Source organism: Gossypium hirsutum, chromosome A05 (assembly GCF_007990345.1).
Source record: "Gossypium hirsutum isolate 1008001.06 chromosome A05, Gossypium_hirsutum_v2.1, whole genome shotgun sequence".
Classification (NCBI taxonomy): Eukaryota; Viridiplantae; Streptophyta; class Magnoliopsida; order Malvales; family Malvaceae; genus Gossypium; species Gossypium hirsutum.
Genome location: NC_053428.1, coordinates 17,566,183 through 17,579,499, shown reverse-complemented (window position 1 = coordinate 17,579,499; position 13,317 = coordinate 17,566,183). Strand labels below are relative to the sequence as shown.

The 13,317-nt window shown below is 37.9% G+C and overlaps 1 protein-coding gene across 1 annotated transcript; it reads right to left on the bottom strand.

Moving 5' to 3' along the window:
* Positions 1–8,009: 8,009 nt before the first annotated feature.
* Positions 8,010–12,723, bottom strand: LOC107905760 (uncharacterized). Its single transcript, XM_016832508.2, has 9 exons — positions 12,183–12,723; positions 11,535–11,571; positions 11,337–11,421; positions 11,201–11,246; positions 11,011–11,109; positions 10,210–10,278; positions 9,774–10,125; positions 9,505–9,653; positions 8,010–9,082 (listed from the first exon to the last, which is right to left on the bottom strand). The coding sequence occupies exons 1-9, from the start codon at positions 12,642–12,644 to the stop codon at positions 8,303–8,305; spliced, it is 2,079 nt and encodes a 692-aa protein (XP_016687997.1). The 5' UTR covers positions 12,645–12,723; the 3' UTR covers positions 8,010–8,302.
* Between the last annotated feature and the right edge of the window lie 594 nt (positions 12,724–13,317).

Below are 13,317 nucleotides of genomic sequence, written 5' to 3'. Positions count from 1 at the left end.
AATTAAAAGTAATTGTTATATCTAAGTATAAGTATACCTTATATAATTCATATCTCATCTTTTAAAGATGTTGTACTTTGACTTAAAAAAAATTATGTTTTGTTAAAATACTTAACTAATCATATGACATAGGAGTTTGCCTAGTCCCATCACAACAAACATAGGTAGATTATATATATCTATATACATGTGTGACTTTCCATAGTTATCAAAGACACGTACTTAAGCAAATACCATGACCCACCAAGCATCCCAATTAAAAGGATAGCTGGCAACACGAAAAACACACAAGGTTTATACATTAAGGACCATGAAACTTGTGCAAGGGCATGTAATTTTTCCCTTCACCCACACAATTTACCATTTTCTCTCCTTGGATACTGTCAACATGGGACAATTCTCAGCACACTTCCATATAAATTATTACGGTTAATCACCTTTGAATTTAACTCTCAATAAAGTTAATGAATACTTTATATTAAAGAGTTTGTTTCTAGAATTTTTCAAAGAGGCAAATCATGTAGTGGTATCTTTCAAAACCATTTAGATTTTGTACTAGTAGTGGTATTCAACTAATCTACCAAATAAAAAGTAAAAATAGCTTTACCCTAACATATCATAAATATGAATCATATTATGTACAAAATCCCTTCCTTTTCGCAAACGCACACATGCCGTCCCATCTTCAAGCCTAATGGAAGAAAGAATCCTAACTAGCTAATAAATTTTTAAAATGCCGCGTCCCCAGAACTATTATACATCATCTGCAATAAAAATTCCTTTCGCTCCTCAGCTGAGAAACCAAACAAGACTCTCACCCTCCCAGCGTTTGCAGTAAGGAAAATATATGCCTTATACCGCAAGTTCCGCAACTATATTTCAACACCTATGTTCACTAATTCTGCGAATACTTCCTGCCCCGAGTAAACGCGTGGTTGTCCTCTCTCGGCTATAACAGTCCCCTCCCTGATTGCTTCTGCAACACCTTTAATTGCTTCTCTTATGCTTGTAACTCCCTTTCAAATACTTCAACTCTTGTCGCCTTTCATTTTTTTTCCGTTTCAATGATGTTGTTGACTGAGATGGTGCTTGCGAACCAACTCCGCTGGTATCATTCGTGTCCTTTTCCTCCATACTTGCACCAACTACATCTTGTTGAGCATTGGCCTGCAATACAACAAACTTCCAGCAGCAGCATGTCTGTTTGAATATTGAATCAGAAGCAACTTTTTGTTTAAATTTTGTATTTTTTTTTTGTGATGTTAACAAGTTGGCAAGTTGCTTGATATTTAAAGCTAGTACTTTTAGATTTGAAAATGATGGATGTAATAGCTGATTTATTTTCAGCTTTTGACTTGTATTATTTTAGTTGGCAACTTGCCAAATTTGGTGGGAGTAGTTACGTTTAGGTAACTGACTTGCTTTTGTATCTCCTTTATATTTTGAAATGGAAATGGAATGAAAGTTGATGGGAGACTTTTCTCATTCGGTTACTTGCTGCTTCTCTTTGGATTTTCATTTTGTTCTTTTGTTTTGTTTTGCTTCCTGTTTTTCATGAGCTTATGCTCTTTGTTGTTCATTGTTGTTGCTGTCTTTTTTCTAACAAATGGTAATCAGAGCCTCTTGTCTTTGAGGACCTCTGTTGTTTAAGTTTTTTTGTTTCAAAATAAACTCAAAAATCGTGTTTGTCAAACCAGTTTCAGCAACATGAGCTTTGCACCTCCTCCACCACCAATTTTTGCTGGAGAAAACTACCACATTTGGGTAGTTAAAATGAAAACTTACCTCCAAGCACTTGATCTGTGGAGTGCAGTTGAAAATGATGTCGAGCCACCACCACTGAGAGCAAATCCAACCATTGCTCAGATCAGGCAACATGGTGAGGAGCGAGCCAAGAAGCATAAAGCCATGGCCTGCCTACAGAATGGAGTGTCTGATGTGATTTTTACTCACATCATGGCCTGTGACTCACCCAAACAAGCTTGGGACAAGCTAAAAGAGGAGTTCATGGGATCAGACAAGACTAGGCAGCAACAAGTCATCAACCTTAGAAGGGAGTTTGAAAATTTGAAGATGAAGGAGTCAGAAACTATCAAGCAATATTCTGATAGGATTATGGCTACTGTCAATAATATTAGACTCCTTGGAGAAGATTTCAGTGATAGCAGGGTTGTTGAGAAGGTTATTACCACCTTACCTGAAAGGTTTGAGTCAAAAATCTCCTCATTGGAGGACTCGAGAGATCTCACAACCATTTCTTTGTCTGAGTTGGTTAACTCACTCTATGCACTTGGCAGAGAAGAGCAAGTAGGCAGGAGGAGAGTCTTGAAGGTGCTTTTCAAGCAAAGGTCAGAGAAGGCTCCAGCTCAAGCCAGAAAGCTAAGAAGCCTTGGTTTGAAAAGAGGGAAAGATCAAAGAAAGATGCCGGTAGAAGGAGGTTTCCACCATGCGTTCACTGCAAGAAGACTAATCATTTGGAGAAGTATTGCTGGACCAGACCAGACATACAGTGCAAAAGCTGTAAGAAGTATGGCCATCATGAGAAAATCTGTAGAAGTCATGAGAAGGCACAAGCACAGCCAGTTAAAGCCAAGTCTGCCGAGGATGTCCAAGCTCAGGAGGAGCATGTATTTACAGCTTCATGTTTTGCAGCTAACAGCAAGAGCAGTTGGCTTGTGGATAGTGGCTGCTCACACCACATGGCTGCAGATGAGAGCCTTTTCAAGAACATTGACAGGAGCTTTGTCTCGAAGGTCAGGATAGGCAATGGCAACTTGATTGAAGCAAAAGGAAGAGGTGATGTGGTGATTCACACTGGTTCAGGTAACAAAATCATTTCTGATGTGCTCTATGTGCCAGAAATAGACCAAAATTTACTCAGTGTAGGCCAGCTAGTCAAGAAAGGCTTTTCACTAGTTTTCAAGAATGATTCTTGTGTTATAAGTGATGCTCATGGTAGGGAGATTGTCTCAGCACCTATGGGAGACAAATGTTTTATGCTGGATGTGAGTCAGCTTGAGAAAAGTGCCTATACAAGCTCAGTTGACAATACTGATCTTTGGCACAAGAGGTTTGGCCATGTTAACCTCAAATCACTTGATTTGCTGCACAAAATGAACATGACAGAGGACATGGTGAAGGTTAGTGCAAGTGAAGGTGTTTGTGAAGTGTGTCAGCTTGGCAAGCAGGCCAGGTTGCCTTTTCCAGTAAACCAAGCATGGAGGGCTCGAGAAAGACTTGAGTTGGTGCACTCAGATGTCTGTGGACCAATGAAGACGCCTTCACTAAATGGCAGTAAGTATTTTATACTGTTTATTGATGGTCTGACCAGATTTTGCTGGGTTTATTTCATGAAACAGAAGTCAGAAGTGTTTGAAGTTTTTGGAAAGTTCAAGGCATTGGCAGAAAATCAAACAGACTGCAGGATTAAGGCCTTGAGGACAGACAATGGTTCTGAATACTTGTCTGAAAGATTTCAGAAGCTATATGAGCAGGCTGGGATTCATCATCAATTGACCACAGTGTATACTCCTCAGCAAAATGGAGTATCTGAGAGGAATAACAGGACAGTGATGAACATGACCAGATGTTTGTTGTTTCAAAGCAAGCTTCCAAGCATTTTTTGGGCTGAAGGTGTCAACACCTCAGTGTACCTGCTCAATAGGCTGCCAACACATGCTGTGAATGATAAAACTCCTTTTGAAGCATGGTATGATCTTAAACCAACTGTTTCCCATTTAAAAGTATTTGGTTGCATTTGTTTTGTACTTGTCCCTGCAGAAAGAAGAACCAAGCTCGAGAAGAGGTCAGTTCCTGGTATATTTGTTGGCTACAGTAGCTGCAAGAAGGGCTACAGAGTATTTGATCCCTCAACCAAGAAGATTTTGGTAAGCAGGGATGTCAAATTCGATGAAGGAAGGTTTTGGAGTCTAGATGGCTCTAACACAAGTCAGTTTGAAAAAGAGCAGATTGACAGCAATCTGGAATTGGCAGAAAATGAAGTCAGTAATGCCAATGTAGATGATGCTCCTGTGAGAGGGACCAGGTCTATTGCTGATATCTACCAAAGATGCAATGTGGCCATTGTTGAGCCTTCAAGCTATGAAGAAGCTGCAAGAAGCAAGAGCTGGAAGAAGGCTATGGAGGCTGAAATCGACATGATCCATAAGAATGACACTTGGGATCTGGTAGACAAACCTGATCAAAAGAAGGTCATAGGTGTCAAGTGGGTTTTCAGGGCCAAGTTCAATGCAGATGGCTCTCTGAACAAGCACAAGGCAAGGCTTGTGGTGAAAGGGTACAATCAACAGTTTGGCATTGATTTTGAGGAGACATTTGCTCCAGTGGCAAGGCTGGATACCATAAAGCTTCTATTTGCTTTCGCTGCACAGAAACAGTGGAAGGTCCATCAGCTTGATGTCAAGTCAGCTTTCCTGAATGGCTTCCTTAAAGAGGAAATTTATGTTGAACAGCCTGATGGATTTAAAGTCCAAGGAAAGGAGGACAAGGTTTACAAGCTGAAGAAAGCACTCTATGGACTAAAACAGGCTCCTCGAGCCTGGTATGACAGGATAGATGCTTACCTGTCTAGGCTCAATTTCGAGAAAAGTTTGAGCGAGCCAACTTTGTTTATAAAGAAGTCTAAAGATGAGACTTTGCTGATTGTCTCAATATATGTGGATGATCTATTAGTGACTGGAAGCAGGGTCGATTTGATTCAGGAGTTCAAGAAGAATATGCAAGATATGTTTGACATGACAGACTTGGGAATCATGACTTACTTTCTTGGTATGGAAGTAGACCAGTCTGATCAAGGCATTTTTATCAGCCAGCATGCATTTGCCTTGAAAATTCTCACTAAGTTTCATATGGAAAACAGCAAACCAGTGAGCACACCATTAGCTGTGGGAGAGAAACTAAGCAGCTTTGGAAATGAAGAAAATGTAGATGAAAAGGAGTATAGAAGCTTGATTGGCTGTTTACTTTACTTGACAGCAACCAGACCTGACCTTATGCATTCAGTTAGTCTACTGTCCAGATTCATGCACAACTGCAATACAACTCATTTGAAAGCAGCAAAGAGAATACTCAGGTATGTCAAAGGTATTTTGAAGTTTGGTGTAATGTTCAAGAAAGGAAGTGAGCTGAAATTAACTTGCTACTCAGATAGTGACTGGGGTGGATCAGTTGATGATATGAGAAGTACTTCAGGCTACTTCTTTACACTTGGTTCTGGAGTTTTCAGTTGGAGTTCAAAAAAGCAACAAACTGTTGCTCAGTCTACTGCTGAAGCCGAATACATAGCAGCAGCTGCAGCAGTGAATCAAGCCATTTGGCTTAGGAAGTTGCTATGTGATTTGAATGAAGAACAGCTTGAGCCTACTGAAATTATGGTGGATAACCAGTCAGCAGTTGCCATCTCAAAAAATCCTGTTTTTCATGGCAAAACCAAACATTTCAAGCTCAATTTTTACTTTGTTCGAGAAGTTGTTCAATCCAAAGAAGTGTGTCTAACACATTGCAGCTCACAAGATCAATTGGCTGACATTTTGACAAAGCCTCTTGGCACAATCAGGTTTGAATTTCTAAGGGATTCAATCGGTGTTTGTTGCCTACAATCCAAGGAGGAGTGTTGAGCATTGGCCTGCAATGCAACAAACTTCCAGCAGCAGCATGTCTGTTTGAAGATTGAATCAGAAGCAACTTTTTGTTTAAATTTTGTATTTTTTTTTTGTGATGTTAACAAGTTGGCAAGTTGCTTGATATTTAAAGCTAGTACTTTTAGATTTGAAAATGATGGATGTAATAGCTGATTTATTTTCAGCTTTTGACTTGTATTATTTTAGTTGGCAACTTGCCAAATTTGGTAGGAGTAGTTACGTTTAGGTAACTGACTTGCTTTTGTATCTCCTTTATATTTTGAAATGGAAATGGAATGAAAGCTGATCGGAGACTTTTCTCATTCGGTTACTTGCTGCTTCTCTTTGGATTTTCATTTTGTTCTTTTGTTTTGTTTTGCTTCCTGTTTTTCATGAGCTTATGCTCTTTGTTGTTCATTGTTGCTGCTGCCTTTTTTCTAACACATCTTGCAAAGGGATACCATCAAATACTCGGCCACCTATTGAGCCGCCTAAGTGACCCCCTATAGCCCCATCCCTTTTTTCTGTATCTTTAGCAAAAAGCATCAACAGCTTATCATAATTAGCAATTCTTGTATTCATCCATTTCATTGAATCAGGTTTTGACTGACAAACAAGATTGCACAAGCTGGAAATTTGTTCCATCATAACCAAGCACATAAGGCAGATAATTTGAACAATAACATTTTATAACATCACCTTGCAAAGTGGAAACGAAAAAAGAGAGAGTAGAGGCGTAGCAAGGCAGAAAAAACAATCGCGTTGCTGGTTCCCCGCTAATATGTTGCTGGAAGCTAAAAGATGAAGCAAAAACATTGGTGGTAAGTGTTAATGGATGTTTTGGTTGTGGTGTAAGCTTGGTAGACAAACAGCTAATAATTTTAGATTAAAAGGAGTTTCTGTTGAAAAATGAAGACAGAAAAAAAGAAAAAGAAAAAGTAGAAGCTGTATGTTAATGTTACCATGTTGGCTTGTTATTTTCCTTTTGGTTTATTTGGTACCTATGTGTTTCAGTAAGTATCCCTGTCATATAGCATGGTATGGGATACTAATGAACATAATTGCATACTGTTGGCTATCATTGCTCTATAATTTGATGTCCTTCCCGGTTTCCTTTCAATATTTTTTAGCGTGCCCCACAACCTTGAAAAGAATCACAAAGCTGGCTGAGGATGGTAATTTCGGGACCCAAGCTGTACTTCAAATTCACCTTGCTCCTCGTGTAGCCTGAGTTCTGGTTCAAGTCATAGCTGTTGTTATGGAACGAACCAGCCTTCAAAGTTTAGCATGTCTGCTAATGAAGGTCTTATAGGAGGAGAGAACTCTGGGGGTGGTGACCTGGAAAGAGTCACAAGTGATGCAGAGCTGCATGTCTTAAGTCAGGTCGAACTATAGCTCTTCCCAAGATCAAAGAGCCTTAGATCCCATAAGAACAGCTTATCCCTGACAATTATACAACCCATAATTACAAAGAATACTGTCCAAATTGCTCAAGATTTGGATGCTCAAACTCACAGGGCAAAGGTCACGTACGGAGCTGAGAAGATACTTCTCCGCATGCAAAGCAAATGGCAGTTTAAAGCTTTACTGCATGAAATAACAAGACGATTTAGGACAGATGATATAACTAGATTTGGTCTCAAGTAATGATGATACATGTAGATGGTGTGAGGGCAACACAGTTAAGACTCCTATAATCTTCCAAACGGCTCTGCTCCAGTTTGCCAAACAAAAATATGGGAGGCTTTGAAGTCCCTCTAAACTAAGATTCTACTATTGTCTGATGTATGCAAAAACGCCAAGCATTAGGTGGCCCCCATGGCTATTTTCAGCGGCATAGAATATATTTCCAAACCTGGCTATTATAGTACAGCGAATGATTGAGATTTTTTCAACATACTGCATGCTATTGTTCCTGGGGATTAAATAAACAATTCTCTTCACTATTGATCTTGGAAAATGACTACTACTGCCCCTAACTTACCTCTTAAAGGATGAATATGCGACGACAGCATATGTAACTAGGATGTAACTAGAAAAATGCCAGGACAACTTATACAAGATCATGAACACTATGATATTATATTTTCAAGAAATTCTCTGCCTGGACTGGTATCTCAATGTGGGAGCGGAGGAAGGAAACAAATTAACACTGATACAGAACTAACAAGAAAACTGCATATATGCTTTCAACATATATAATATAATTATATATGGACATGTATATATAATTGCAATTTACATAACATCACTCAAACTCCCTTGGCAAAGTTTTCAGTATCAGTTGCCCTCAATTTTGCATCAACTAGTTTAAGCACTACTTCATTGCCCATGACATGAATGATATCTCGTATGTAATGCCAATAATAGTATTGGTAACAATATTCATTAACTCAAAATATAACATGTTAGATATCGTATGTTGCATATAAATCTGTAATTTTTTAATCCTATGAAAGAATTTGATATATCAATCTATACAAAATCTCCCCTACAATCTGCTCCTATGATTTCTTCAGGAACCACTACTCAACGGACCTTCCAATGAAGAATGTAGTAAGTAAATTTCGACCACATCTTATCATCATATACAGGCGTACTTGACCTAATACTACAATTAGCACATACAAGCCACATCATATGGAAATCGTGTTGGCTGATTATTAGAGTTGCAATGCTAAATCAGGGCGCTGGGGTGAACCAATTGGCACACTAGAACTAGGTGAACCCGGTGCCAGAAATCTCACATTAAGATCAGGAGCAAATTGAAGGAAATTCGGTTCATTATAGGAACTCCGCTGAAGCCCGACATTAGTTGCCGCTGCATGTGACACCATTTCAGGCTCCACAGCCATTGCATTTCCAGAATGTAAAGCGATTGAACTATCGGCCAACTTGGCCTCTTTTGGAAGAAAATCACTAGCACCAGAAATCATGACATGTGTTTGAGTCGGCACTGTAGTCTTTTCAGACAAAGAATTTACACACTGTGTTACCAACCCCGTTTGAGAGGAATAACCAAACCCAAACCCACCAATAGAACCATTGATACCCGAGTGTCGAACAAGACTTTGCTGAAACTGATGAGAAGGTGCAGAAGTCGAGTCATTTTGAGAAGTTAGGCCTCTGACAGCTTCCATGTCTTCTCTACCTTGCAAAGGAAATCTACTTGCGGCAATGGAGTTTGAACCAGAAGTAGCTGTAGATAAAAATCTGCCAGGAGGGTTATCAGATAGAGAATTCGGAGACCTCTGCTTATCAGAAAAGGAACATTGTGGCTGCTCAACTGTCCTATTTTCTCCAACCCATCCAGGACCAAACTTGAGTCCACTAGGCAAAACACTTTCAATTTTCCTTGAAGCAATTTTCCAAACAACTGGTCCAAGATTTGCAGCAAAACGTGCCAAGCTTGTAGCATAGCCATTTTCTGCACTCAAACCAACCTGATAGACAATGAAAGGGGAAAAAAGGGTTACCATTTTCCGTGGTCAAGCTAACCTGATAAACAATAAAATTGACCAAAATAAAATCAAGGGAGATAAAAAGAATTAGTCAATATAAGGGATTGAGCATTCTTTCTGCCGCTGATCTGGATAGTTTTGTATTGTTCCCTCATAAACACTAGTTGTCAGAATATTCGAACACCCTTTTGGCTAGATATATAAACATATCAAATTACCAGGGCAAACCTACCTGCACCTCAACTTTTGTATACAATTTATTAACAAACAAAAAGTTTAGGATTCCTTACCTGCGCTCAATGAGTCTAAGGTCAATCACACATTCCAGCTATACAGCTCATACAATAATCTTCTAACTAATGCACTAATAACAGTTATTGCCATTATACAAACATAAAACGCACCGGAATTAGTTGCTTCAATTCTCCATCCAAGGTGGAAAAGGTATGTTGCTCATGTCCAGAAGTCGATGAGTGGCAGTAGGTGTCACGCCTGTTCTCATCTACTGCAAAATGTTTCATCCCATACTTCATCACAGCCCTCACAACAGAAGCTACAAAATGAGAGAAAAATAGCTCAATATGAAATATAGAAAATATGTAGTTTATAACATTTTACATTAAAAAAGCTAAAGACTTAAGGATATGTATATAAAGTCAGATAAATACCAAACCTGGAAATTCATTCTCCCATTCAGATGAACAAATGGCATGATTTTCTTTGCTAGGAGAACCCCAGGAGGGCCTGATAAATGTATCTGCAGGCCGTAGTTTGAGGGAATTAGGTGCTTTCCTCAAATTGTAAGTGTTTGAAAGGCTAGAAGCATCTCGTCCAGCAGCTAGTGTTGCATCTGAGGAGTACTCAGAACCAACATGGTCAATAGATGACGATGAAACCAATGACTTTTTGAGGCTCTTTCCAGGTGGCCTTCCTCTCCTCACAACTTTCACTTGTGGTTCACCTTCATCACTATCTTGCCTCAAATTCTCAAAGTCCTTTTTAGCCAGCTCTTGCATTGATCGTGCCTAACCATCCAATCCAGACGTTTAAAATAACAGAGACCACAGAATCATGACAAAGGAGTTAATACAGTTGAGACCTAGACAAACCTGTCGAAAGTAAATTGTATCTGGTGCATTATACTGCATTGCATTCGAGCATATTAGGAAAACATCAATCTGCATGAATCAAACTCACAAATTTTCAGTTATACATCAAGTATCATTCCAGAAAAACTATATCCCCTAAATCTAAGTTCTGATTACTACATGTTTGTAGAATCTAAAGACTATCTCCACTGGTCCAGAGCATTTATACTGACATGAAAATCATTTCATTAGGATTTTCATCTTCTCAATTAACCACAAAAAGCAACTCACAGCAAATATAGTTATCTGCTAGGAAAGAGTAACACTGTAAGATCCCATGCTAAACAAAACAAGTTTTGCAATCAAATTCCATAAACCATAGGCAAACCATTGGCTGTACCAAATAAATTATATATAATATGAACGGTAAAAAACAAAGGCAAGTAATTATCTTCTCAAACCAAATTAAAGAATCTTCTAGGCATAAGAGGCCAAAATGCTATCCCAAACAAGTGGACTTAATGAAGAACTTAAACATCATAGTCAACATCGTTACTACAGTAATCTCAAAAGGCATAGCATGCCTCCGGTATTCTTCAAGGACTTGCTTGATTGACAACATACACTTGACTCGCCATACACAATTTCTACAAAAACACACAAATCAACCAGAGAAATCCAGAAAATAACATCAGAAACTTAATCATTGACAGTAATGCAGTCAAACAACTTAGTTGGCTTTCCCTCTCCACTATGTCAGGGGGAAGACAGATAGATGAACATTGTATCCACATTACCAAAGAGAATGCTTGCAAAACAAACCTCAAATTGTTCTAAGGTAATATAAGCTCCCTCATCAAGTTTTTTCCTGACTGTCAAAAAGTCCATTGGGTGTGCAATAATATCATGGTAATCTGGAAGCTGTATCAAGACCAATCCAACATTATATCAGGAACCGTGATTTCACTTTTCAATAATCTAGATTTATGCAAGAATGAAAAACAAAATGCACCTCTTCAGGATCTACTGGCTCAGAGAATACCCCATAAGTGTCTTTCCTGGAAGTAGATTAAGTAAAAAAGATAAAAACCCGTCAAACGGAAGATAAACTAAGAAAAAAAATCAAATGAGCCAAAAATAACAAATACTTTTGAAGCCTGTCAAGAATGAACACCAACAACTTTTTGTCTGGCAAAGGCGTCGTGGGAGTGGGGCCAGACTCCACCGGTGACCCTGTCCACATATGAATGAAATAAAATTAATATAGTTAACAAAACCCAACACTTCTTTTTTCTAAGAATTCCCAGAAATGCCTTTTTTTCATGAAAACCGAGATAGATTTATACCATGAAGTGTGTCCGTCACTTTCGATAACTTTTCTCCCTGTAAATAAGATAAACTCTCGTGTCAATACATATATTTATTTAACTCCCAAATTAAATGAAAAAAAAAACTATTAAAAGAGATACTTGCGTTGATTATTGAAGAATCACTGAGGAAAGTTACAGTAAAAAGCTACAACAATGCAAAGCAAGTACAAAAAAAAAACAACAACTTTGAAGTATTATTATTAAAGAAAAGAAAAGACAAACTGAAGCTTTACAGGCATGATGGTCTGTGCATCTATTATTTTGCACAAAAATAAAGTAAGGATTAAATCCAAGACAAGAAATAATAAAATAATAATGGAAAATTCGTAAATCGGGAAAGAAAAGGAAGACAAACTATGTTCAAAACAACTTGAAGTTTTGCCGAAAATCAAAAAGTTTAAAAAATATCCAATAAAAAAAGGTACACGACTTAGTCAAACTCATTCGTTCATCTCTGTTGCAATCATAAAATTTCGGCGCACGAGAAGCTATTTTCGATTCCCAAAATATAAACCCTAAAATAAAATATCCAAATAAAGTAGGAAAATCAATTTTTTGATTCTGTTTCAAAACCAGGACTTTAAAAAACCCGCGAAATCTATATATTAATGTATGATTTATCACCATTTGATCAGATCCAGGCTTGGCGGCGGTAAACTTGCGACGCTTGAGTGACGCGTCGGGATTGTCACCATCCGCATTCGAATCGGACCCATAGGAGGCCGAATTGAGCGCCGAAGGAATCGGATAATGCTGATCAGTACGAGAAGAATTGAAGCCAAGCAATGGTTTATGCTTCTTCTGTAGGCGGTCGTCGTCGTCGTCGTCTTCTCCTCCGGAAATCGATCCGGAAACTGGGGACCCACCGTTGAGATTTGGGTGGCGGCGAGTGGATCGGCGGTTCGAAAAGATAGAAGAATTAGGGGTTTTCTGAGGAAGCAATTGCGGTTGCTGCGGCTCCTGCAGTTGTTGTTGTTTGAGAGAGCGTTTTTGAAGTTCTAAGAGAGAGGGCCTTCCCTTCTTCCTCTTCTTCCTTGTCTCCGCTGCTATCTCACCACCACCACCACCACCACCTCCACCTCCCATTGCTTTTTCCTTTTCCTTTTTTTTTTTTTTTTTTTGCTATCTAAACAAGCTTTCGATTTCTGTTTGGTTTATTTATTTTATATTATTTACTTTTTTATTATGTTTGTAATATGAAGGAACATTGGGAGAAGAGAGGGGGAACAGATGCCAGCGTGGAGGGAAAGTCACGTGAAATAGAAGGATGTCCGCGTGCCCAGCACTCACGTGAAAGTTGCATTGATTTGCAGCGTTGCACCTCTTTTCTGGTAAATCAATTTAGGTATAATATTTATTTACGCTCTAATTTTATAAAAATTATTTTAATTTTTGATATTTTTTTAGTTTTTAAATTTATATTTTTCTGTAAATCACTTTAAAATAAATAAAAGATTAATATTTTTTAATTTTGTTAACATGATATACATGTAGATCATCACAAAGATGACATGTCAACATTCAATTAATTCTTATTAAAAAGTTATAATTTTTTTAAAAAAATTAAAAATCATTAAAATTATTTAAAAAGTACTCTGTAAATATTTTAAAATTTTTAAAAAATTAATTAAATGCTAACATATCATCCATGATAATTTATGTATATACCACATCAATAATATTAAATAACATTAATTTTTTATTTATTTTCGAATAATTTAAAAAAAAAGAAGTTCAATAAATACAAAAGACAAAAAAT